The following is a 24457-nucleotide window of genomic DNA, read 5'->3' as shown; positions in this document are numbered from 1 at the left end:
AATGCAAATGGCCATCTTGCAGATAGCCGCTCACTTATGAAAGTATGGTTACCAAAAATTACAAATAGGGCTTGAATAAGATTATTCCAACAATGCTCTTGCTATACGCATGGTACTGTCTGGAGGGAGGGAAAGGCAGAATAAATCGCTTGCATAACCATTGTAGGGAATTGACCTTTGGCCAAACATAATAGCAGAACTGAAAGACTAAGACTTTTCTTCTGAAATTAGTTTCTGATTTAACTGCCCTAACTTAGCTATTATTGGCTGAAGTTACGCTGCAACCACAAAATATAGAGTGCGCAGTCTAGAAATTGCTTAAATAAATGAGTACACTATACATTTACATACATACATTTAGTCCTGTATGACTATGGATTTAACAGTTTTACTCTAGTTTTACTACTAGAACAATTATATAATGGACTGGTCAGTCACAGCGCTTACAGGAATGTGGCTATTAAGCATAAATATATGACTGTGTTATGTATTTCAATGAAACGCAGGCAAAACCTCATGTCCACGAGAGATTATAATTTATCTTTTAATGAAACTTTTGAAACGCAACAAATCCCAGCTGCCCACAGCAATCTATAAGTAAAGTCAGTGTACAATTTTTCTTTAGTAATAAATGATTTCATTCTCATAAACAGATGATTCATGTGTACACGCTGTGCACCAGGGAAGACAATGCTCCACATAAAAGCTTATTCTACTCCTCGGCTTCAGACCCTTCGTCATCATGGCTGATCTGGAAATAACGCAGCTCGTAGGTCTCCTTGTCAGACGCAACCACACGCAGCCAGTCACGGAGATTGTTCTTCTTGAGATACTTCTTTGTGAGATACTTAAGGTACCTTTAACACAAAAGGCCAAGTGATTTTAAGTGTATGATGTAATTCGAACCACAAGCGTTTACAAAGACGTGATACAAGACAGCAGTCGATGACTGCGAAAAGCAACAATGATTGTTTGTTGAGCATCTGGCCCTTAAGACGTAGCCTGTCTAGCAGAACACCTAAGTCTGCAATTCTATAGGCAAGGGAGAAATTTTAATGGTGCCCAATGGGGATTACTTCTGAATAGACTTGTATAGGAAACTGAACTCAGAACCAGAAAGTTCCCAGTTGAAATTTGTTGTTTGTCGTGAACTCACTGAATGGATTTAGGCAAGCCACTATTGTTATCTGCCCCATTTACAATCAGGAGGTCAAGCAGACCCACCTTACAAGACTGTTGAAAGGCTGAGAATTATATGAAAAAATCTGAATCTCTGAGGTGCTATATAAATACTATTACATGTGATGAAATGAATCTCCATATTAATGCAATCTATCTTAAAAGATGAACTTAATTCACCAAAGGATGAGGGCCACAGCTCAGTGGTAGAGACTCTGCCCCCCACGCAGAAGGTCCCAAGTTCAACCCTCAGAATCTCTAGCTAGAGTTGAGCGAGCCTCCATCTCTGAAACCTCAGAGTGCTGCTGCCATCAGCCTAGACCAGGCATTTCCAAAGTCCGTTTTGGGGGCCTAATCTGGCCCCTGAGGGCAGCTTATTGCCTGGGGTCAAATCCTTAAAAAAAGCTCAACAACTTTGGGGTAAAATTGTAAAAAAAAAAAACACCTTACTCAACACGTCATCAAATCTGGCCCTCTTTGAAAAAAGTTTGGGCACCCCTGGAATACTGAGGTAGGTGGACCTATGGTCTGACTTGGTATGAGACAGCTTAATATGATCCTATGAGTGACCAATTGAGTAGGCAAAAACTAGGCCACTCCAGGAATTGCAAAAATATTACAAATGCTGTCCCACAAAAAAAACCCCTAAGAACACATATTTGGAAATCAAGTGAAATCCATTAGCTTCCTTTCAAATATATCATACTACCGTAGTTAAGAAATAAACTGTAGGAAGCTGAAGCAAATTAAATAGCCCAACCTTTACAGTTCTCTTTCAAAAGCTGATATTCCAGAACAGAACTGCGAATAGTCTTTAGGTGTCAAGTGTGTGCTTGACACAGACATACATGCTAAAGACATGAGATAATAAACAGCCTCAAATGCTACTACTTCAGGTTAGCTTAACTGGAGAATTTCAATTAAAGCCACATTTTAAATTTGTTTACAATTCTTGCTATGTGTCCCGAGGTTTGAGGCTAAAATCAGAAAGAAAAGCCCACCACACAAAATTAAGAACACCCACCTCTTTGAGAACTGCCTTTCAGATGTCACTGTGATTTTGTTCTTAAAGCGTTCAATATGAACTACATTTCCCAAGTTTCCAGTTTTTCCATTGACCTTAACTTTTTCCTTCAGGAACTGTTCCTAATTCAAGGAGAGAGAAAAAAGCAACACTAGGGAATGGTGCCCTAGATGTGGAACTAGGGAAGTGACCCTAGCCAGACAATCCATTATTATAGTCACAGAATGCAAATAAATCGTGCAAGAAATATCCCTATTAATGTAATTCATAACATACAGTATCTGTCTCTCTCTATATATTTATTTTAAGATACCAAAACATTGGTACCATACATAGTCATTTGGTATGGAATCCATCTGGATTATGATTAAGATAGTCACTAAAGGTAAAGGGGCCCCTGACCATCAGATCCAGTAGTGTCTGACTCTGGGGTTGCGGCGCTCATCTCGCTCTATAGGCCGAGGGAGCCAGCATTTTGTCTGCAGACAGCTTCCGGGTCATGTGGCCAGCATGACAAAGCTGCTTCTGGTGAACCAGAGCAGCGCACGGAAACGACGTTTACCTTCCCGCCGGAGCGGTCCCTATTTATCTACTTGCACTTTGATGTGCTTTCGAACTGCTAGGTGGGCAGGAGCTGGGACCGAGCAACGGGAGGTCACCCCGTTGCAGGGATTCGAACCGCCGACCTTCTGATCAGCAAGCCCTAGACTCTGTGGTTTAACCCACAGCGTCACCTGGGTCCCCAAGATAGTCACTAAGCCAGGCTAAATAATTATTCCATCCAGGTCTGTAACTCCAAACCTCCCTGCTCAAGCAAAGGTAATTGGAGGCAGGAAGAATTAAAACAGGATGTGATTAATTGGCTGGGAAAGATTTACAGTTGTAGGAGTCAAGTTCTTACCCGTAGGCTGATTTGACTGAAGGGCAACTATTTATCATGAATTTTTACTATAAACACACACAGACTTAATTTCCTTTAAAAGAAACCTCAAGCATTTGAATTTTTTAGCTCCCTTCTTTAAGTTTCAATGTATTTTGCCATTAAAACAAGACCAAAGAAGTGTGAACAGCACAACTACTTACAAAATTTCCTGAATCAAATATTCCATCTTCCACAGGATGGGTGAGGTCAAGGCTATACTTGCAAGTTGATTTTTTCAGTTTCTTGTCCTTTTGCTAAAAGAAAACCAAACATGCCCCTGAAGTTAGTATTTATTTTATGATCCTTATCTTCAATCAGTATAGTCAAGAGGAAATATACACCTCATATATCAGACATGCCTTGATATACTTCTCTACTTAACCAATATTCTTTATCCTGTAACTTTCACTTAACACAGAAAATATATCAGAAATCAAAATGTCATCACCTACCCTCACTACGGTGCAATCCAAGTACAAGAATTAACAGCTCTTTAATAGCTATCTTTGTTTTCCTCTCAAAGAGCTGGGACAACTTTTTTGTTACCCTATTTTAGACTAAAATAACTGAGGACCTTACGATAAAACAAACAAGAACAGTTTCTGCCACAAGCACTGACTAGAATCCAAAGGGCCCATATCCAGAACCAGTGTGGTATAGTATAGTGGTTAGAATGCTAAACTAGGATATGGCAGATTCAGGTCCAATCACTCAGCCATGATCCTCACTCAGCCATGACCTAGGTGACCTTGGGCCACGAACTACCTCTTAGCCTAACCTACCTTTGAGTGTTCTTGTGGGGATTCAATGTGCGGAAGAACTATGTACAGCACCTTGAATTTTTGCTAATTAAACACTATGGTCTTTTAAATGGGGGGGCAGGCATATTGTTTTTGTTACTATGAATTTTAATATTGTAAACCACCTTGTGATCCTCTGATGAAGGGTTTATAGAAATTTTTAAAAAAATAACAACTTGGGTGGTGGTGGAATTAAGTGCTATGGAAGACCAGGATTGAGCGTCATTCCTTCATTTCTGGCTATCATAGCAATGGGCTCCCCCCCCTTTCCGATTTATACCTAATGTTAAGCGGTGGTTCCAACGTATACAAAAGATGCAGAACTGGAGAAACTCATCATTTACTATTGCCAGTTGACATTTATTTATCCAGTGTACTAATCCACGGGCTTTTCAATATTTCCCATGTCCCTTTATGGGTGTCCTATGCATTTTTGCTGGAGCAGCAAACTTGGGTGACCTTCAGATGTTGCTGGACTCTCAGACAGCGTGGCCCAATGATCAAGAATGACCTCAAATTGCAATCTAGCAACATCTCCCTTCGCGTGAGAGGAGTACGAAACCCATCCCCGAAAAGCACGACGACGTGGATGAGGTACCTGTCGGCTTCATTAGAAAACTGGCAATGAGCTAAGAGAGTCCTCCAGACCTTATTTCGCATTATGTACGTGATCTTGCAAAACGTGTATGGCGCCCATGAACTCAGGGTACCAAACACCGACAGGTAATCCTACTGAATTCAACGGGCTTACTCCCAGGGAAGTGGGGTTTAGGGTCACAGCTACACAGCAGCTTCCCAACAGCCCTGCAAGGTTTACTAGTGTGTCGGAAAGGAGAAGGCGAGGGAGAGAGAAGTGAGCAGGGAAGCCTTCCTGCCCTCCTTCAACCCACCCGCAGCGCGTGTCTCTCCCCAGAGCCCGCCCGGCTCAGAAACTCACCGGCGCCATCTTGGCCAGGCAATGGACAAAGAGAGGGCGGAAGCATCGCGGCCGCGTTTTTATAGATACCCGCGCCGTGACGCAATGACGCACAGCGTGGATCACGCCCGAGGGATAAAATAAGAGTTGACGCTCGGATCAGGGAAGAGGGGTAATACTTCCGGGCGCTCGTTTCCGGTAACGTGCGCACATCGGAAACTGCCTGATGCAGAGTCCGGCCGGTGGGTCCTGGTGTCTCGGCGTTTCTTTATTTTGGGGGATTTTCAGTAAAAATAAGAAACCCAAGGAGCGCGAGGAAGAACCGACTGGAAACAGCTTCCCAGGGCAATAGACAGGGGGGCATACGCAGCCCCGGGTGGAGATGCGTGGGACTCGAGTTCTGACTGGAGAGCGAGGCTCTACCTCCGAGCTACACCTCTTCCCAAGGTTCCCAACAGGCGCTGTAGGATTTTTGGAACCCGTGGAAATGCCACAAGGCTCCACCCCGCCCCCCCCCCATTTTTATGCAAGCAAGCTCTTCTTGGAAAAGCGTTTCCCAATTAGGTAAAGGGACCCCTGACCATTAGGTCCAGTCGTGACCGACTCGGGTTGCGGCGCTCATCTCGCGTTATTGGCCGAGGGAGCCGGCGTACAGCTTCCAGGTCATGTGGCCAGCATGACAAAGCCGCTTCTGGCGAACCAGAGCAGCACACGGCAACAGTTTACCTTCCCGCTGTAGCGGTACCTATTTATTTACAACAAGTACTATTTAGGGTTGCCTTATTTCAAAATCCGGATTTTTTTTAATTTTCCAATTGCAAATCAAACCAAATTAAATTAACACAATTTCTTTTTTTAAAAAAGGTTTCCTGCTCCAGTTCCAAACGTGTTTTGAGCATACATCCGGATTTTCCTAGATATTTGGCACATTTCTACCTGGACACTATTCCAGATGTATGGTAACCCCAAATACTAGCTGGCCAAAAATCTCTGCCCACCTTTGAAGTAACAGTGGCCTACATTACAGGGGTTCAAGAAGCCCCTTCCAACCCCAAACGTCTCCCCTCTTTGCAATGCAGTAAGCATTAATAATGTTTAGCTTTTGGCTGCCAAAAGCTATCTTGTTTTACAATGGAATAGAGATATTGGGCACCTTCCTGCTGTTCAAGCAAATGTATTTGCTCAGGTCAGTTTTTATTGGGCAACCCACTACAGCCTTCCTTTTCAAGTGAGATTGTGATTAATAGTGTATGCTGAATAAAGGAAACTACAGTAGGGTCACATCCTTATAGAATTCATAATCTGTGGAAGTGCATCTACAAGACATTTATTAGCAGTTGTTTTTTGGGGGGGTGGGGATTCAAAAGAGTAGCACTTAAGTTCAAACTTTATTCTCATTATTGTGATCCAAATCATAATTCAAACTTTTCAATAAAACAGTCGTTAAAAGCCAAGAACTCTCAACACATGAATACGCTATTACAGAAAAGCAGAAAAAATACAAACCTTTCAAGTTTTGCTTTTAAAGTCAAAAGTCACTCCTGTACAATGAACACTGCATCCATTTGCTAGCCAGTAGGTATATTGCATACATGTCTGAGCTACCGTATGTGGCAAATACAAAAACCCCTTCTCCCCACACGTTGTTTACAATAATATGTTAATGTAACAGTCACTGATCATGAGCGTTTACTACAAGACCTAGATTAAAACAATGTAAATAAAAGCCACAGAGATCATTGTCCGAGTTGTACTGTGGAAATGTGAGTATAATGTACGAGTCATATGCTTTACACAGGATAAAATGTTTAAGCACAGCTTGTTCTATGAAAGTTTCCAGACACAGCCAACATTTCCATACTTAAAGCTTACTGCAGTCAAACATGTCATCTAGTCACTAGAATAGCTTGGTCACAATGTTTGACTCTGTTAGACTAAGGTTCAATGTACTAGAACTCTACTTGCATCATAGGCATGCTATAAATTTATGGAATACAAAACCCTGTAAGACTTTCAAGCAGCTTTGTTAAAATAATCAACTTAAGCTCTTTCAATTCTTCACAAGAGCAGCCCTGAGAAGAGTATATTCAAGTCATGGCTCAACTAGCAGTGGTTTTGTTGAACAAAGACACAACAACACATCAAGAGGTAAAGTTGGGTTTTAAAAAAGAAGTTCCTAACATCTGAGGCAAGAGAACCTACAGCACACTGAACAAAACATCAATGGACCCAAACAAGAAAGCTTGCACCATTACAGAACAGCAGCAGGACTGAGTTGCTCATATCAACAGCCTTAATTTTGGCTTACAGCTTGTTAGAAGAGCTTCCACCTGCTCCAACTAAATACAATTTGTTCCAACTATGACATAAAAACCATTTAAAAGTGAATTTAGAGAAACATGATTACCCTGAAATAGCTTAAATAACCTGAAAGATACAGTATTAAGCTTTTATTAGCAAAGTTAGTTTATTGTAAACCTGGTGGGTTTGTAGAGACTGCTCTCTACTAATGAAATGGCTTTGCTATTGTCTTATTGTAAATACTGTAGTTCTTACTGGTGAAATGATGACATTGCAAAACCTGTATGCAAAAGAGTACCATACAGATCTACTTAGCAGATCCCCCCATCTAGTCTAGATATTCTGTGGTTCCAGATTGCTAAAAGTCAAGTTGAAATTAAGACAGTATTGTTTTCCGAAGTATAAGTGGGCACTTCAGTAACACATTTCCAAAAGCCACCTGCCTCTACCCATTTTAGTTGCATACATCCTTAAGATGATGTAAGCAGTTAAGATGTTAGGAGGACTCTTCAGATACTATGACACCAGTTTACTTCTCAAAACTGTTCACATTCATGACTAATGATACTAGTTGAGTCCATGTTTCAAACTGGGACTTCTCATTCAAACCATGGCTATTGAGAATCAACTATCTAGGAACACTCACATGATTAGACTAAATTTGCTAAAATCCTTCAGCTTTCCAGTAGCCCTAGATCTTGAAATATGTAGTTATTTGCTACCATATCAAGACTGTGCTTTGTTCGAGTGTTTATTGCCAAAGCAATCTGCATTGTGCCTTCTCTGCATAGATACTTGAGCCTACCACTAGACCCTGATGCAGTTCATTTACACCTGTTGTCTAACTAACTTCACTGATTAAAGGGCAACCATATTCCTAACTGAAGCTCAAAATCCTGTTTCCTATGCACACAAAAAGCTGCCAGTAATGAACTAAGCACGTTTTAAGAACCCAGTCACTAGTTCAAGTTAGTCAGTTGCTACCAATATTTAAGGCAAATTTAAGTTAAGTTGGTGTCCCGCAAAATGCTAACAAAGCAGAAGCATGATCTTACAAAGTTGAAGGTCATGTAGACAAATTGTCTATTAGCGATTAGGCATTTGCCTGTTCAGTGGAATCAAGTCTTGCACAAGTAGATTGTGAGTCAGTGTGACCCTTTAACACAGCGCTGAAGTTCTTGTACTTGATAGAGCACTCTGTCATAGTTCTTTTGGGGACTGTACAACCCATGACCTAATTTCAGTTGCATGAAACCAGGCTCATATTAAGCCTTTATACAAGCTAGTATGTGCACTTTTGATCCATTAATAAAAAGTCAAAAAATCTATTTGTGCTACAAAACTAAAGAGTTAAAATCAAAAACAAATATGCCTAATACTGAAACACTTGAGGCATTCCCTTCTTTTAAACTAGAAGAGTGGCTGAACTCCATGTTGAAACAAAGGCCTCTAGTGAATCTCCTCCCTCCCACCCACCCCAAGCTTTTGTGCACTATTAACCAGAGTATGAAAGCATCCAATATTCTGGATGTTTGCATCACAGGCAAATGGTGACATGTTAAGAGTGAGCCAGCAAGACTACAGAGATAAGTTTGTTGTACACGGCCATCAGCACTGGCATTTTGATCACATGAGTTCCCTTGTCTCCAGCTCAATGACTATTCAGAGTTCAGTGCAAGCCACATTTCACCATATTTTAAGATAAAAATGGTTATTTGCATTTGTTTAAAATGTTGTACTTAAACACTATTCTTACTTAAACCCAAACTTAGTACTACCTTGGTATTGGCACTGCTATACAGTCTCATTCGAGCAAAGCATACTAGTTAATACCTCATGATCTAAAATGACAGTTTTGACTGCCTTGCCATTCCTGTAAGCACTTGAACTTCAGCAATTTTAATATTGCCAAATGGCTTGCAACATTAGCCAGCACTATTTTCAAACAAAGACACGAGGTTGCTAGTGAAAGGTTATAGCTTTGGTGATAATTAGAACTAAAATAAGAAATCTGCAGTTGCTGAGATATGAGCAGCTGCTCAAATCCAGATGGTCCTATTTGCAAGGTTTTATGGCTACAGCACATTCTTCACTCATTGCACACATGACTGATACCTAAAGGAGAGAAAAAAAACATTATTAAGATACACAAAACAGCTATTACATTTACAACACGTGTTGCGATGGCAATACAGTAGTTGAGTTCTAGCACCAGCATTCCAATTTTAGTCAACCTCCCAGCAAAAAGCTAATCACAAAGCACATAATTAAGCCAATCTAACATAATAGTAGCTTGAGTTCAGCTGAAAAAGAGGAAGGAGAAGTATTTTTAATAATGACAGGCTGAGGAATAAAACTTTAAATTATCCTGATCATCTAGTTTAGGAGGGCACTGATATAATTTCCATGTAATTATTTTGGCAGCAGGTTTTTGACAGATTAAGATAGTGTTCCCAATTGGAGGTCCATGGCACATCAATTGTTCGGGACATCTCTCCTTTTTTTTTTTAGGGCTTTGCTCTTGCGTAGGAGTGTGGCCCAGAAAACTGCTTTTCAGTTGGGCTGGGGCATTTTGTGGGGTATGGTGTCACTATTGACGAAACAAATATATTGACGAAACAAATATTACATTTTCAAAAGTAGGGGGACCATGGCTTGGCTTTTGCAAAACAGATGGTCTACAGTATTTAGCTAATTAGGAACCACTAGATTTACATGTTGGTTTTTGTTATTAGTGTGATACCAAAGCTTCTCATGGCTGATACGTTCTGCTTTTAAGGTATAATGTATTTCTATTTTAAATGTGTTGCAAGTTGCTTGGAGACCTTCAGTTAGCAAACAATTAAAAAGCCTAATAAATAATATGAATGAAGAAAAAAACAACTGCAATTACAAGAAATAAGCCATTTATTATTTCAGAACAGAAAATTAATTCCACTTTATCCCCCTTTCTTTTCTCCCCATTAAAATAAGGCCCAGGAAGTTATTTTAGATCAACTGTTAGCAGCAATAAAGTACTTTCAAGGTAACTTGGGTGTCATCAGAAAAATAAAACCCCAGACTTTTTCAAACCACTGAGATTTTACCTGGAAATCTTCGCCTGCATTATATTTCCCCTCTATTTCTTTGCCTAGTTCACCTTCTGGCACCTTCAGATCCTCACGAACCTCACCACTTTCTGTCAGCAAAGAGAGATATCCATCCTGTATGCAGATCAGCTGCAATAAATTAACAATTTTATTCATAATTTTATTCATAGTTGAATGAAGTTCAGTCAAAAGTATTGGCATTGAGCCAAATGGGCGTTGCTTTCTGATTGCTATAGACAGTGGTTTTCAAAACTTTTTTCTCTGGCCCACACTTTCAGAATAAAAATGTGTTTGCACCACACCAATTTTAAAATAAGAAATACAGAAACAAAACAAAAAAGAAACCACAACTAACTAGCAGCGCTTGATTTCTAAAACAGAACATGATAATTTTATAATATGATCATGGGACAATGCAGCTACATGAGAATATGAATCATTCACATATTATATTTATTGACTATCCTGGAATCTTTCTGCCACACTTGCCATTGTCTCCTGCTATATCAACGTTGCACACCACACCACTTGAGAACCACTGCTACAGAAGAACAACCTTGCACATTTATAATACACAGAACCCAGTTTCAACCATTTTTAGCTCAGGATCTATTCAGAGTGAATCACAGCTTTCATGTGCATGCACACTTCTCATACAAATAACAAACTAAGTTTTTTTAATTTTGTTTCGACTACAGCAGACAAACACTGCTACCTACCTGTAACTAGAACTATGGAAGGCACCACATTGAGCCGCATGAAATGGAAGTCCATCAACCTCACCAAGACAAAGAAAGCTCATACCAATAACAAACTTAGTTGGTTTCTAAGGTGCTACCCGACGGGACACGGGTGGCGCTGTGGGTTAAACCACAGTGCCTAGGGCTTGCCGATAAGAAGGTTGGTGGTTCGAATTCCTGCAACGGGGTGAGCTCCCGTTGCTCGGTCCCAGCTCCTGCCAACCTAGCAGTTCGAAAGCACATCAAAGTGCAAATAGATAAATAGGTACCGCTACAGCAGGAAGGGTAAACGGCGTTTCCGTGCGCTGCTCTGGTTCGCCAGAAGCAGCTTTGTCATGCTGGCCACATGACCTAGAAGCTGTACATCGGCCAATAATGCGAGATGAGCGCCACAACCCCAGAGTCGGTCATGACTGGACCCAATGGTCAGGGGTCCCTTACCCTTAAGGTGCTACTGGAAGGAATTTTTTTATTTTGTTACCTGAAGATAGTTCTACTAACATACACTATGCTCTGTATTTTAACATATAAATCAAAGCAAGGAACTGCACAACAAAATTGCACAAAATTTGTAGTCTAACAGAAACAATTCATCTTAGTCTGGACACAAGGGGAATATTTAGGGCCACTTGTTTTATTATGTATGTGTATCCCATCTTTTCTATTAGCATGTTCAAGGTGGCTCACATCCTACAAAATCAATTCGTAATGATGATTTGATGGCATTTGTAATAATCATTCCACTCCCTCTAATGATGGCATTTTATGTTGTCCAGTGGCCCCATCAAGGATTAAGTATTTGAAAATGGGATGTCAGAGGTACGAGATTACAAAACCCAGCTTGTTTCGATGGGTCCTTTGGAAGGCTAAGTAATTTAAGGCGTAGAATTTTAATTAAGGAAGCATAGTTTTTTCATAGGACATCAGGCAGTGCCCAGAAGGGACTTTCTCTTTGTATAGATTAAAATGTAGACTTACTTGATAGTCATTCCTCTTGATATTAGGAACATCCATGTTGTGAGTGGAAGGACAAATATCTTCATATTTTTTGCCAGTGAACACATCAATCCCAACTAGGTGGACCTAGGAGAATGTTCATACACATATATTTAGGCTACCAAGAACAGTATGTTCCAAGAACAAAGTTTGGGGTAGGCGGGGGGAGAGAAAGCAATGCACAGTAATTCATGTGCATCCACCCAGAGACTAAAGCTGGAATAGTTCTGTAAGAAAAACCACATATAATGATACTCAAATTACAGTCTATCATTGACTAGAACAAGACAGTCAAACACATGGCCCAAATCCTGCATGTGGCCCTCAAAGCCGTTTTTGGCAGCCCTCAGCAACATTTGACCCAAAACCAGTTAAGGAAGCACTGAGGTTTGGGAAGAGTTGTCTCTACACAACTACACTATAACTCCCATCGTCCCTATCTAGCAGGACCAGTGGTCAGGTATGGTGGGAGTTGTTGTCCCAACAACATCTGGGGACCCAAGGTTGAGAGAGGCTGGGCTAGCCTATACAGTATCTTACAGCTTAGAATTCTGAGATATATAGTTTTCTGTAACCATTGATTTTTGGATGTAATTTCTATGCTAACTGCCTAGATTCAAGTCACCTATGCATGCCAATCACCTTTAAGAATCCTTCTACCAAGGATTCTACTTACTGAAGAATTATAAAGATCATATTTGTGTATGATGACAGTTCTGAACTTAAGCATGTGCTTAGATACAAATTACACAAGCTCCAAAAGAGGCTTGAGTAACTCAAGCTACCTCAATTTTCTGATTAAATTCACAAGCTTAATCCTGGCGTGTTCCAAACCCGGGAGGACCAGGTTGTGCTGCAGATCTGTACTGATTCCCTTCTCACCCTCACCATCGGATTCCCTCCATTTGTGACACAAAACTAGAGGGGAGCATATGAGCTTTCAGGATGTTTGTAATCCTCCAAACCATGATTTAGAGAAGAAGAATGCAATGTCTGAATTGAACCAGTGTACCACTTGGAATCAGATACATCATTCAGACAAAGGTATTTAGAGAGGTCGCAAATTTATTAACAAACAATGTGTGCTATATTGGGGGACTCACTTTCCATGCTCTCCCCTAGCAGACAATGCCACCCAAGTCAGAAACCTTATACTAGGACAGCCAGCTAGACTTGCACTACAAGGAGAGGACAGATAGTGGCAAGTTAAGTAAGACTGGGCCACGCACCTGGCAAATCTGATGTTAAAGGTTTAATATTAGTAAACTAATATTCATTGAAGAGCAATGTTGGCATACCAGAACAGAAATAAAACTCAATAAAGCTCTACCAAGCAATTACCTTTGCATGACCATGTTTGCCAGTCTTTGAAGTTGACATTTCTACAATCTTGCAGGGACGTCCCTTCAGCACCACAAAGCCATTTTTGCGGAGTGCAGAACACTGCATAGGGTAGGTGGCAGAAGCACCAGCATCTCCAGTGTTAAAATCAACTTCATCAGCCATAGTATGTGGTGTTTTCTGGCAAATACTATAAAATTTAAAAATAAATTCAGTTATTTCATGCATCAGTTACATAATAAAGCATTTGTATCCTTGATAGTGTTATAAATAGAAATGCAGATGAACACAAATCTCTCACTTATATACCTTACTTTGAATATAATGAACCATGTTACAGAAAGTACTACGCTCAGTCCAGCATTGAACATATCAACAATCTCCACCTTCACTGCAAGTACGACAGAGTTGTGAAATGGAATAGCTGTCCCCTGTGGTTACAGAGTACACATCCTAAAAATGCTAGCTCAAGACTGCAGTATGGGATTGGAAGGGCAATATTTTACTCTCAGGGGTCCCAACTGCCATGTTACGGCTCAGCCAAGGCATGGGGAGAGGAGGAAGAGAAAAGTTGCAGGAGACAATGGTAACAAGGAATGCAAAATTACAATTACAAGATTTATAAGAAATATAAAATTTACAAGATTTATAAATTAGGACAATAGATTTATAAATTTGGTTTCTGAAGCTGTGGAATAGCATTTTGGGGAATTATTGAAGATTAAGTGCTACTGTCCCATACTCGACTCAAACATGACCACAGCATTTTGCTGCCAAATGCCAGCTCCTATTTGGGGTGAGTTACACACCACAGCAATTATAACTAACATGTTTCCCACACACTCTGATTGTGAAATATACAACTGAGCGATTACCAGCGAATGGGGCTTCTTACTAGAGGATGGCTGCGGCAGCATGAAGCATCCCATCTCTCAGAAGTGCCTTTTTGGCAACAACTAAAGCCATTTCATGATATTACAATCACAGCAGTTACCCTCAAGCCAGAAATGAAGTGCATGGGGAGAGGTGATGTGAAAGAGCAGCCATCCCCAAACTGCGGCCCTCCAGATGTTTTGGCCTACAATTCCCATGATCCCTAGCTAACAGGACCAGTGGTAAGGGTCAGGGAAGATGGGAATTGTAGTCGAAAACATCTGGAGGGCCGAAGTTTGGGGATGCCTGTGAAACAGCAAAGGGATAACTAATATAGGGTGCTTACAGTAGGCATATTTAATTGACTTTGTGGTGGTTCACAATTCTGGCAGCCGAAGCAAGTCTACTTATCATTTAGTGATCTCAGGAACCTGATTCATCACTGTCTAAAATCTGTAAGGGTGTACCATGACTGGTAGGGAATGCAGCAGATAGGCGTTAAGCAGCTGAAGCAAAAGCAGATGGGGCTGCTGCATCACTAAAACTCTCACAAGAGAATGGAATTTGAACAGATACAGAGCTTATGACAAACGGGATTGCTCTCAGGAAGAGTTTGTGAGCATCTTAAAGGTATCTGGGTGCCCACTATTGCTCAACCGAGTCCTATAAATGGAGGGGGATGTGTACTAGGTATGGGAAGATTTGACTAGACGGCCTTTGGACAGACCCTACACATCAATTCTTACGAGGGACAAGGAAGCTTAGTAGGTGTGCACTCTCTTGCTCTCTATCACACACACTGAGCACACAGGGCTACGTTTTGACCTACCCAGCCACCAAAAAGGGGAACCAGTGTGGGAAAACAAAGGCCAAATGAGCTCCTCTACCTGTTAAACCCCCAAAACACATTCCAAAATCCGCAATAGGGCAGTATCTTTATTAGGGTGTTTTCTCATCTTGGTTAGTCCTAATGGAGATGGCCCTAGAATTGGCCTCCACAGTCACTTACGGACTCACTGTTAAAACCGTGTTTATGGAAGACAATCTTACTCAGCTACGAGTGATCGCCAAAGACGACGACTACGAATTCTAGCCGTTTTCTTGGGGACCAACATGGCTGCCTTTCCTTCTTGGGTAATTATAAACACTCGTGACCAAGAAGCAAAAAGGCCATCATGGGTGGAGAAGCTGCGACCCCCCGACTCACCCTTCTCAGATATTCTTTGGACTCCGAACAGCTCCTAACCAGATTGGTCGGGGGGGGTGTGTGATACGAGGTGGTGTAGGCCCAACGCTATCTAACCTGGCTATTCTGTACAGCAAAGGGTTTGGGATGGATGACCCTTGGGGATCCCTTCCGACTCTACGGAGGGCACCGCAGCTTCCCCGCGGCCTACACCATTATTAGGCGGGGGGGTCAGCAGGCAAATTTAAACATGGTTTTCCTCACAGAGCGGGTAATGAGAGAAACAGAGCTGAGGAAACGATCCGCTGGCCTGGGAAATTCAAGCCTCCCCCCCCCCCCGTTCCTCAATCTCCCCAGCCCCGAGTTGCACAGAGAAACACGGGGGGGGGGGAGTCAAGCGGGAGGAGCGTTGCGAGTCCCTACAGTTCACGCGAAGGGAGGCGCCCCGCATGGCCGCCTCGTGGGAAGAGCAGGCGGCGCCGGGTGGAAGCCTGAGGGGAAGGCGCCGGCCGCCTCGGACCCGGGTCTGCACCAGACCAGTCTGGCCCGATCCGGTTCGCCGTTGCAAGCGGCCCGCCGCCCTCCTTCCCTCCAACGGCCGAGCGGAGGGACTAAGCGGGGGGGGAGGGGGCGCCGCACGCACCCGCGTCAGGAGCCAGCACTTACCTCCCACGGCGCAGGGAAAGACTGGAAGAGCGTCGCAGCAACGCGCACGCGCAGAGCAGCCGTAAAGGGAGGCAGGGAGGCGTGTGGGTGGAGAAAAGAAGGGAGGGAGGGAGGGAGGGAGAGCGGGAGTGGGAGGGGGGAATCCCCCTAGGCGTGAAGGGAGCGCGCGCCGTACGTTCCAAATTTAAAAGAGGGGGGAAGAAAATCCCCTTCCGCCCCGCCTACGTCGGGACCCCTTATCCTCCTTTGCCATTGGCCGCTTTATCGCCCCACCCACCCAAGGCGCGAGCCCGGACCTGCGCGCCGGTCTCTACGCCACGTGACGGCTTTTCCCTCCAGTCGCCGCCTCCCTGGACGTCTACACTTTTACGCCGTCTGTGATCGTCATCTGTCTGCGCCAACTCGCGACTGAGCCAGGAGTTTTCGTACACGTGCGGGCGCTTTGTAGCATGTGCTCGGCTTTGCCCGGAAGCTGTACGGAAAGCGGATTGTAGCAGAAAGCCTGGGCTCTTGCCGCGCGCAGCATTGTGTTAAAGGGTGCTGGTCGTTAATGGATTGCAACACCCCATCTTTTTTTCATACAAAAATGGTTTGGCGGGTGGTTAAGCAAGCAGCTTTGCCTTTGTGGAGTGTCAGTAGGTTGGCACAAACCATGACGTTTGGGGACATTAATCTAGCTCAGGGTTCTTAATGTAGTGTTAGAAAAACACCCATGTAATTTTGTTACTACGTTATATATTTTTGTGTTTTTATATTCTAAACTGCTCTGTGATCCTCGGATGAAGAGCGGCATAGAAATTTAATAATCATAGCCACGCACACAGCAACTCTTGGGTCAGAGGTAGGGGGCCAATTTGAATAAAATATTGCATAATCGATCACAAAGCACCATTTGAATGGCAATGCCCATAAACTTTGTGGGTGCCCAGCATTCCACTGGACAAAGACTTTGGCGGTTGATTCTGGGATTAAGCAAACTCTTTGTTTTGAACCATAGGCAGAAAGTGTGGTTGTGTTTCTTTTTCAATTAACACTATAAAATTAGGCTAAAAGCATTAAAGAACAAGTTAATCAGTTATAAGAACCGGTGCCTAAGCTTGCTCGTTTTCCCCCTACCCTATTTTCCTTGTGTGTCATGCCTTTCATAAAAGCTTTAGGACAGGGACTCCCTTACTATTTATTTTTGCAAGGCATGCCAGAGTGTCAGTCGACTAAAGAGCAGGCTAAACATGCTTTAAACAGATAAAACTTAACATCTCTGTATCTCAATACTCAAAAGAAATATAGTGGTTGGTTTATTTGCACAGGTGCTTAGCTTGCCTGTCTGCTTAAGTGTTTACCTCGCACAACTGGCTCCCTCAGAAGTCTGTCTTATACCCCTTGTTGGCTCCCCCAATTACTCCTGCAATCAGATTAGGAGGTTCTCCATTGAAAAAACCAAGGGGGTGTGAGTCAAGTGCTGGGCTTGACTCCACTGAGTTGAAACTTAAAAGGGGAATTTAGGTCGGTGAAGCCCACTAGGAATGTTGATTGTCTTTTCTCCTGGGGGGGGGTGGCAGACAATGAGTGGTGATGAAGAAGATAATGTGCACAGTGAGCCCCTTGGGTAATGCAAGAGTCTGACTCACTGCATTTGATGTTTTTTATGGATCTTTTGTTGATTTTATCCTTGATATATCCTTGCTTATAGTTTTATGACAGTACAGTTTATAAGTTCATGACAAATAAATAGTTGCTGAACTATTAGTTTCCTTGACCATTGGCTATCCTGTCTGGTGGGAACTATGGTGCAAAACATCTGGAGAGCCACAGGTTCCCCAGCCCTGACTTCCAAGCCACATTTTAAGCCTGAAATAAGCCTAGGTCCTAATATATGTGTGCAGAGGACTCCAACTCCTTAAGGCAGCCTCCCCCAACCTAGTGATCTCTAATCTTGGAGCTCAGCTTCATCATTTCAGAAGAACACCAGGCTGGGGAAGGATGCTATAGTTGCATCCTGCATTACAGATTCTAAAATGAGCTAGTCTATAGAATAGATGATTTCCAAGTTCCTTCCTTTGCTTGTTAGGGCTGCATACACACCATATATTAAAAGCAGGAATTCCCCCCCCCCCCACACACACACAGAGAGAGAGAGAGAGAATCCTGGGAAGTGCAATTTGTCAAGAGTGCTAAGAACTATAGCTCTATTATAAGTAAATTACAGTTTCCAGGATTTTTTTTTTGCTTCAAATGTGCTTGTAAGTGTGTGGTGTATATGCAGTCTCAATCTGTTTAGGACTGCAGGTGGATTTGCACAGCTGTGCTGGGACCCTAACAACTCTGTTTATTTCTAGGGGCCCTGTATTTCTAAAAGTATTGAAGCTTTCCATTGAGGACTGTTACCTGAGAGCTTTTCCTATTATATGCATGCCATATTTATGAGTCCTCTAAAAAGAACCTTAATTCTTTTCAAAAGGGAAATTCATTAGTGATTAGAGCAAAACAAAAATGGTTTCCCAGCTTCATAGTTTGCTCAAAACCTGCTGGAAACTGAAATGAATTAAACCCCTCAGAGGAACTGGTTTGCAGTTGCCAGAATTACAATCTTGTGGGGGCGTGCATTTCATGATTTCCTTCAGCAGATGGTGCTGGTGATTTTGAAACGACAGAGAAGGCCATTTAGAACAAAATGCAAAGTAATTGAGGCAATAACCTTTTATTTCAGTCAACTAATGTTCAACAGTGCTGGATGTAAGCAAGTAGTGTGGGCAGATGCTTAATTAGATTACAAAACAAGCCATTCAAACTTCACGAAAGCCTCAAAGGGACAGTGAAATGAGAAATGTCTGTTCCACTTGGAAATACAGAAATTAATGGTTGGAATCTTGGGTTTTTTGCTACTAGTTCAGCAGTTCAACACCCTGGAAAAAAGCAAAACAATCTAACCGAGGCTGCATAAAAATGAATTTTTATTCCAGAATCTGAATATTTTGAGAACTGAGTACTTGCTTTTTCTATGTAGCCCCTTTCACTAGTCTTAATATCTGAGAGGGCCTATAAAGAAGGAGACAGTGGGTTATTTAGGGCTTTAAAGACTAAAGTGTGTACCTTAAATTAGACCCAGAAACGAGTTGGCAACCAGTGCAGCTGTTTTAAAATGGGTTATATGAGATCTGGAGGGAACCCCAGCCAGTACTCTGGCTGCTGCCATTTCCAAGTCATCTTCGAGGGCAGCCCCACAAAGAGCACATTGCAGTAATCCAATCTGGAAGTGGAAATATGGAGCACAGCAGCCAAGTCGTCTCTGTCAGAAAGAGGCCATAGCTGGTGAACCAGCTAGAGCTGGAAAACTGGCACTCTTAGCCTCTGAGACTGCCTGAGCCTTCCATGACAAGGTTGAATCCCATGTATTAATCTGGGGAAGGACCATAGTTCAGTGGCACAGCATCTGCTTTGTATGTGGAAGGTCCCAGGTCCAATCAGCAGCATCTCCAGGTAGAGATGGGAAAGACTGTCTGAAGCACTGGGAGATTGCTACCAGTGAACTAGATGGACAAATGGTCGGACTAGGCAGAAGACAGCTTCTTATTGTTAAAAGTTGGCAGGAGGGACCCTTCTAAACCCAAGAAATTAATGAATGTCAGGATCTAGCTAATATTGGGGTTAGGAAGGGGAGAGAATGGTGCCAGGCAAGGAATCCCTGGGCCAGTGTATGCAAACCAGCCCGGCTGGTCTGGTTGAATGCAGTCCATTATAAAACAATGGCCGGGCATTTACACATCAGAGGAGGTCCTTAGGTCTGTGCAAAACAGGGGTTGCCAATGTGTCAGGGAGGGGTGTAAGGTGACAGGAAAAGGTGTTGTTTTTCAGGAGGCTGGGAAGAAGGAGGAGAACAAAGAACATGAGCTGCTGTAGATCAGAACCATCTTGGCTCTTGCTGAAGGAGGCTGTGCTAAGATACCGGGAGCCATGCTGACTGCTACGTTGGACCCAAGCTTGCAGAAGCTATGAGAGGGGTAACGAGAGGCACCCTCGGGGTATAATGTTCTGCACCCCCTCCACTGCACACACTTCCAGGTGTAAATAAATGTTAATGAACCATATTTCTTAAGAACATCAGCCTTTGCTGCGCCTCAATCTTCCAAACGGAAACACAAGCCAGGAACCCCTGAATCTCCTCTCACTGCTTGCAGAGATTGTTGTTGTGTATAACACATGTAGACAACATTGAATGAGATGGGCAACTGGTCCGGCTAGGCAGAAGGCAGCTTCCTCTGTTCCTAATGTGTCACAGTGGGGCCATGAAGCCTGCTAATTATTTGTTAAAATCTCACTATCGGCTGCCATGGTGCTTGCAGCAATACAACCATATCCATTTAATGTATCCTTTGATAAAGACCCTGCCAGTTTAATCACCACTGGGCAACACAGATCAGAGCAGTGTATAGAAACGGCTCTAAACAATGGAGCATTGGTGAGTATTGTTGTGGGGAGGGGAAAAAATCCATCCAAATAGCATCTGTGGGCAAACCTATTCACAGCCCTTCACAGCTGGGGATGGTTTGTTTTGCTAGGCTAAATTCCCCATTGTGAGTCAGAAGGCCCTTTCTTCGCTTCCTGCAGTTTCTCTGCTGAGCATGATAAAGAAATCAATTTTACTTTAGCATTTTAAATGGTCCATTGCTGCTGTCTAAACCAGGTTTTCTTTAATGAGCATCTATCTGTCTTCTTAGGTCTCGGGCATGATGTGATTTAGATTCTCATTTGCACTTAAGTGCTTCTTTTTTGCTATTTGTAACTTAGAGCCAGCCTTATTACGGTATACTCCTCCTTTAACTAACGGCCTTCCCTCCACACCCAGACATTATGAAATGCCATATTCTATACCCAAACCAAGGGGTGCAAACATGTGGCTCTCCAAATGTTGCTGAACTTCTTGTTGTTTAGTCGTGTCCAACTCTTCGTGACCCCATGGACCAGAGCACGCCAGGCACTCTTACTGCCTCCCGCACACCCTATAAGCCCCAGTCAGCATGGTCCATGCTCAGGAAGATGGGAGAAACATCCAGACAGCTATGGAACAAATTGAAATGTGTTTACCAGAGTAACTGAGGGGGCAGATGCTAGCCAGAAGTGTCTTCCACTTCCTCCAAAGCAACTTGGTTTACCTCTCCATTCAATGTGGGGGGCCAATTGAAACGGGTTCAGTTGTTCACCTACAGAAAATAATTATGTAGGCTTTACATCAGGTGGTTCCCTCCATATGTTGTTGGGGCTACAGTTTTCAGCATCCTTGACCACAATGGCTGGGTCTGATGGAAACTGGGTTTTTGGAGGGTGTTGTGGTTTGGGGGTGGGGGGAGTGCTCTGGCTTTTTGAGAAGGGGAGAGAGCTCAGAAGTGCCGTGATTATTTGCCTTCTCTGCTTTGCTGCCCATGGAGGAGCCTTTCGAAATGAGGGAGAAGAAGATGGAGCAATGCTCCAGAGGATAAGACATGAACCAATGGATTCAAGTTACAAGAAAGGAGATTCTGACTAAAAACCAAGAAGCACTTTCTGACAGTAAGAGCTGTTCAACAGTAGAACGGTCTTTCTAGGGAGGTGGTGGACTCTCCTTCCTTGGAGGATTTTAAGCAGAGGTTGGGTGGCCATCTTCTTTTTGAACGTAGGAGAAGTTGAAACTCCTTCAACCTATAGTAACTAGTAAGGTGCATGAGGTTACTCAGGAAACTAGGGAATGCCTCCTTCCCACACACAAAATGAGGTCCCCAAATTATCACCTTAAGTGTTTCTGCTTCAATGTTGGTTCAGTTTCTCCCCCAGCTATTCTGTCACAAGACAGTTTCCAGGCTGAAAGGGGTAATGAAAAACAGCAGGTAGTGGGGCAGAAAAACCCCTAATGGAAAATGATAATGGGATCACATGGCTGGCGTTCCCTGCATTAGGATGCCGAGCTCATTTTGAAGAGGACAGAGCGCATGTGAACTTGTCAACAATTCATCAGATGCAACAGGGGGGGAACCCTCCTGAGAGCTGTAATTTGGGCACTTTAGGAAAACACCATCAAAGCCAGGCTGACAAGAGGCTTTTTAGTAAACTTGTTAATTATAATGCATTATTAGCTAACCCTACTCTGGGAAAATTGTTTGAATGTTAAGCTAAAGTATTAGCCATTTAGCTAATACGTGCAGCTTGGTCTCTGGGACTGTCTTAGTGATTAGTAACAGGTAGGTAGCCGTGTTGGTCTGCCGTAGTCGAAACAAAATAAAAAAAATTCCTTCCAGTAGCACCTTAGAGACCAACTAAATTTGTCATCGGTATGAGCTTTCGTGTGCATGCACACTTCTTCAGATACGATTAGTAAGTTAGTCAAAGTATAACGTTGAGAGACCCAAAACGACGGCCAGATCATCTGTATCCCAGGAACAAATTTTAGCTGGGAACTTCATTGAGGGGACAGAGATAAAGTCCAGGTGTTTTAATTGCCAGATGGGAGTGATGGAAAGCTGTAGTAAACATGTTGCTTTGCTGAATCTGCAAACCTAGGGATGGAGACTTTTAAAAACTAAACTTAACAAAATTATGTCCACAATAGCTTGGCCTAATGAACTCCATTCACCCTTGCAAAAACATTTCTGAGCACATAGAGGGTGTAAACAACAAAAAAGATAAAGAGTGCCTATACCTTTGATCCTGCAACCCCAAATTAAGGGCAACCATATTTTATTCATTTATATCAGTTATAGCCTGCCCTTCCTTCAGGGAGCTTGGGACAACATGTGCAGTTCTCTTACCTGCTGCTTTATCTTCACAACAACTCTGTGAGGTAGGTTAGGCCGATTAGACAGTGACTGGCCAACATCCCTTCACCCACCCAAGAAAGCTGAGTGAGGATTTGAACCCAGTTCTCTTGATGCCAACACTCTAACCCAGTGATGGGCAACCTTTTGAGCTTGGCGTGTCAAAATTTGCCAAAAAACCGAGCATAACTCGGGTGGTGTGTCACTTCGAGAAAAAAAACCATAATTTCGCGGTATTTATAGTTTAAATAACAAAAATGTATAATTGTAATATATTATTACAATCATCGTCTGCCAAAGCGCCAGTAAAAACAGCACAGAAAGGGTTAAAAAACCAATCTCTGGCTACCAGCAACAACAACAACAACAACAAAGGATCTGGGTTTTAATAGCTGAGACAAGCTGTAGCATGAGGAGGAGCGGAAGAACAAATGGGGGGGGGACAACAACAGCAGCGTGAATGGGCCAATGGGGCGCGTGCCAGCAGTGAGGGCTCTGCGTGTCATGTCTGACATGCGTGTCATAGGTTCGCCATCACTGCTCTAACCACTACACCATGCTGGCACTCTTTGCAAGAGCCTTTGTCTCTGGAGCAAAATCCACCGTGTCTGGGAAGGGTTTGTATCTTATAACACGTTAGGGCTGCAATATTTGCTTGGTTAATCTGTTAATAAATCAAGAGCCTTTAGACTGATTGAAAAGCTATGCCTGATTAACCTGGCATTTTTTTTAAAAAAAAATTCTATACACTTATGGTTGGCTTCTTGTAAATCCCACATGTTTTCTCCAAGGAATTCAGAGTGAAATTCATAACAATCGGGGCTGGAGCCAGGTTTGATGGGGCCTTGGGGAAGATGCCATCTGGTGGGACACCCTCCCCTCACACCCAACACGTCCCTGATGGACAAATGAGGCAGCACTGGGTGCTATGCCTGGGGCAACTGCCTCCCTCTGTTTTAACAACAACAACAACCTTGTTATAAGGATAAAGTGAGGGGACCCACATATGCCATCTTGAACACCTTGGAGGAATAATGGGATATAGCAAATGAAATTAAATCATATATTTCCTCCCCCCCCCCGAGCCTTTCATCGCTGCAAGTGATATGTGGAATATTTGTGTGCATGTCATACTTTCAGCAGTGAGCAGGACACTAGTTGCTTGAGGAGACATGCCTGAAAGTCCCAGGAAGATCTGAAGTCTAGTAACTTCGGTCGCAGAGGCACCACCACACTGGTCCAGACACCGCCATCAGTTCTGGACCTACTTGCCGAAGTTGACAGCATATCTGGGTAGACAATGTATAGCTGAGCCTTAATGAAACAGAAAATTCCCGGCCCTTTAAATACCTTCACTTAGATGTGGCAGAGCCTGTGAAGGTTGCTAGGTCAGGAGTGGCTATAAGTTTGGCTCCAGGCCTTGCAGGAGCAACTTGTCTACTTCAGAGGTCCTGCTGTTCCGGTCCAACCTTGCCTGCTCCTCACCTGTATCCTTGGTACCCCAAGAACATCATCTTTCCTGTGTCAGACGCTCCCCTCTGCTCTGTGTCAGGACAAGACAGTGAAATATAGTGATTTTAGCATGTTGGTTTCATGAGATGGCTTACATGGCATTTTGCCACAAACAGACTGCATGCTGCTT

The 24457-nt window shown here is 43.0% G+C and overlaps 2 protein-coding genes across 2 annotated transcripts; both read right to left on the bottom strand.

Moving 5' to 3' along the window:
* Positions 1-519: 519 nt before the first annotated feature.
* Positions 520-4890, bottom strand: RPL22L1 (ribosomal protein L22 like 1). Its single transcript, XM_035133487.2, has 4 exons — positions 4863-4890; positions 3287-3379; positions 2204-2325; positions 520-857 (listed from the first exon to the last, which is right to left on the bottom strand). Exons 1-4 carry the CDS (start codon positions 4869-4871, stop codon positions 713-715), a joined length of 369 nt encoding a protein of 122 aa, XP_034989378.1. The 5' UTR covers positions 4872-4890; the 3' UTR covers positions 520-712.
* Positions 4891-8615: 3725 nt separating this feature from the next.
* Positions 8616-16132, bottom strand: EIF5A2 (eukaryotic translation initiation factor 5A2). The gene is made up of 5 exons (XM_035133488.2): positions 16034-16132; positions 13309-13498; positions 11950-12054; positions 10229-10360; positions 8616-9257 (listed from the first exon to the last, which is right to left on the bottom strand). The coding sequence occupies exons 2-5, from the start codon at positions 13471-13473 to the stop codon at positions 9198-9200; spliced, it is 462 nt and encodes a 153-aa protein (XP_034989379.1). The 5' UTR covers positions 13474-13498; positions 16034-16132; the 3' UTR covers positions 8616-9197.
* Between the last annotated feature and the right edge of the window lie 8325 nt (positions 16133-24457).

This window comes from Zootoca vivipara, chromosome 5, assembly GCF_963506605.1.
Source record: "Zootoca vivipara chromosome 5, rZooViv1.1, whole genome shotgun sequence".
NCBI lineage: Eukaryota > Metazoa > Chordata > Lepidosauria > Squamata > Lacertidae > Zootoca > Zootoca vivipara.
The sequence above is the reverse complement of the archived record's forward strand: the minus strand, read 5'-3'. Positions and strand labels throughout refer to the sequence as shown.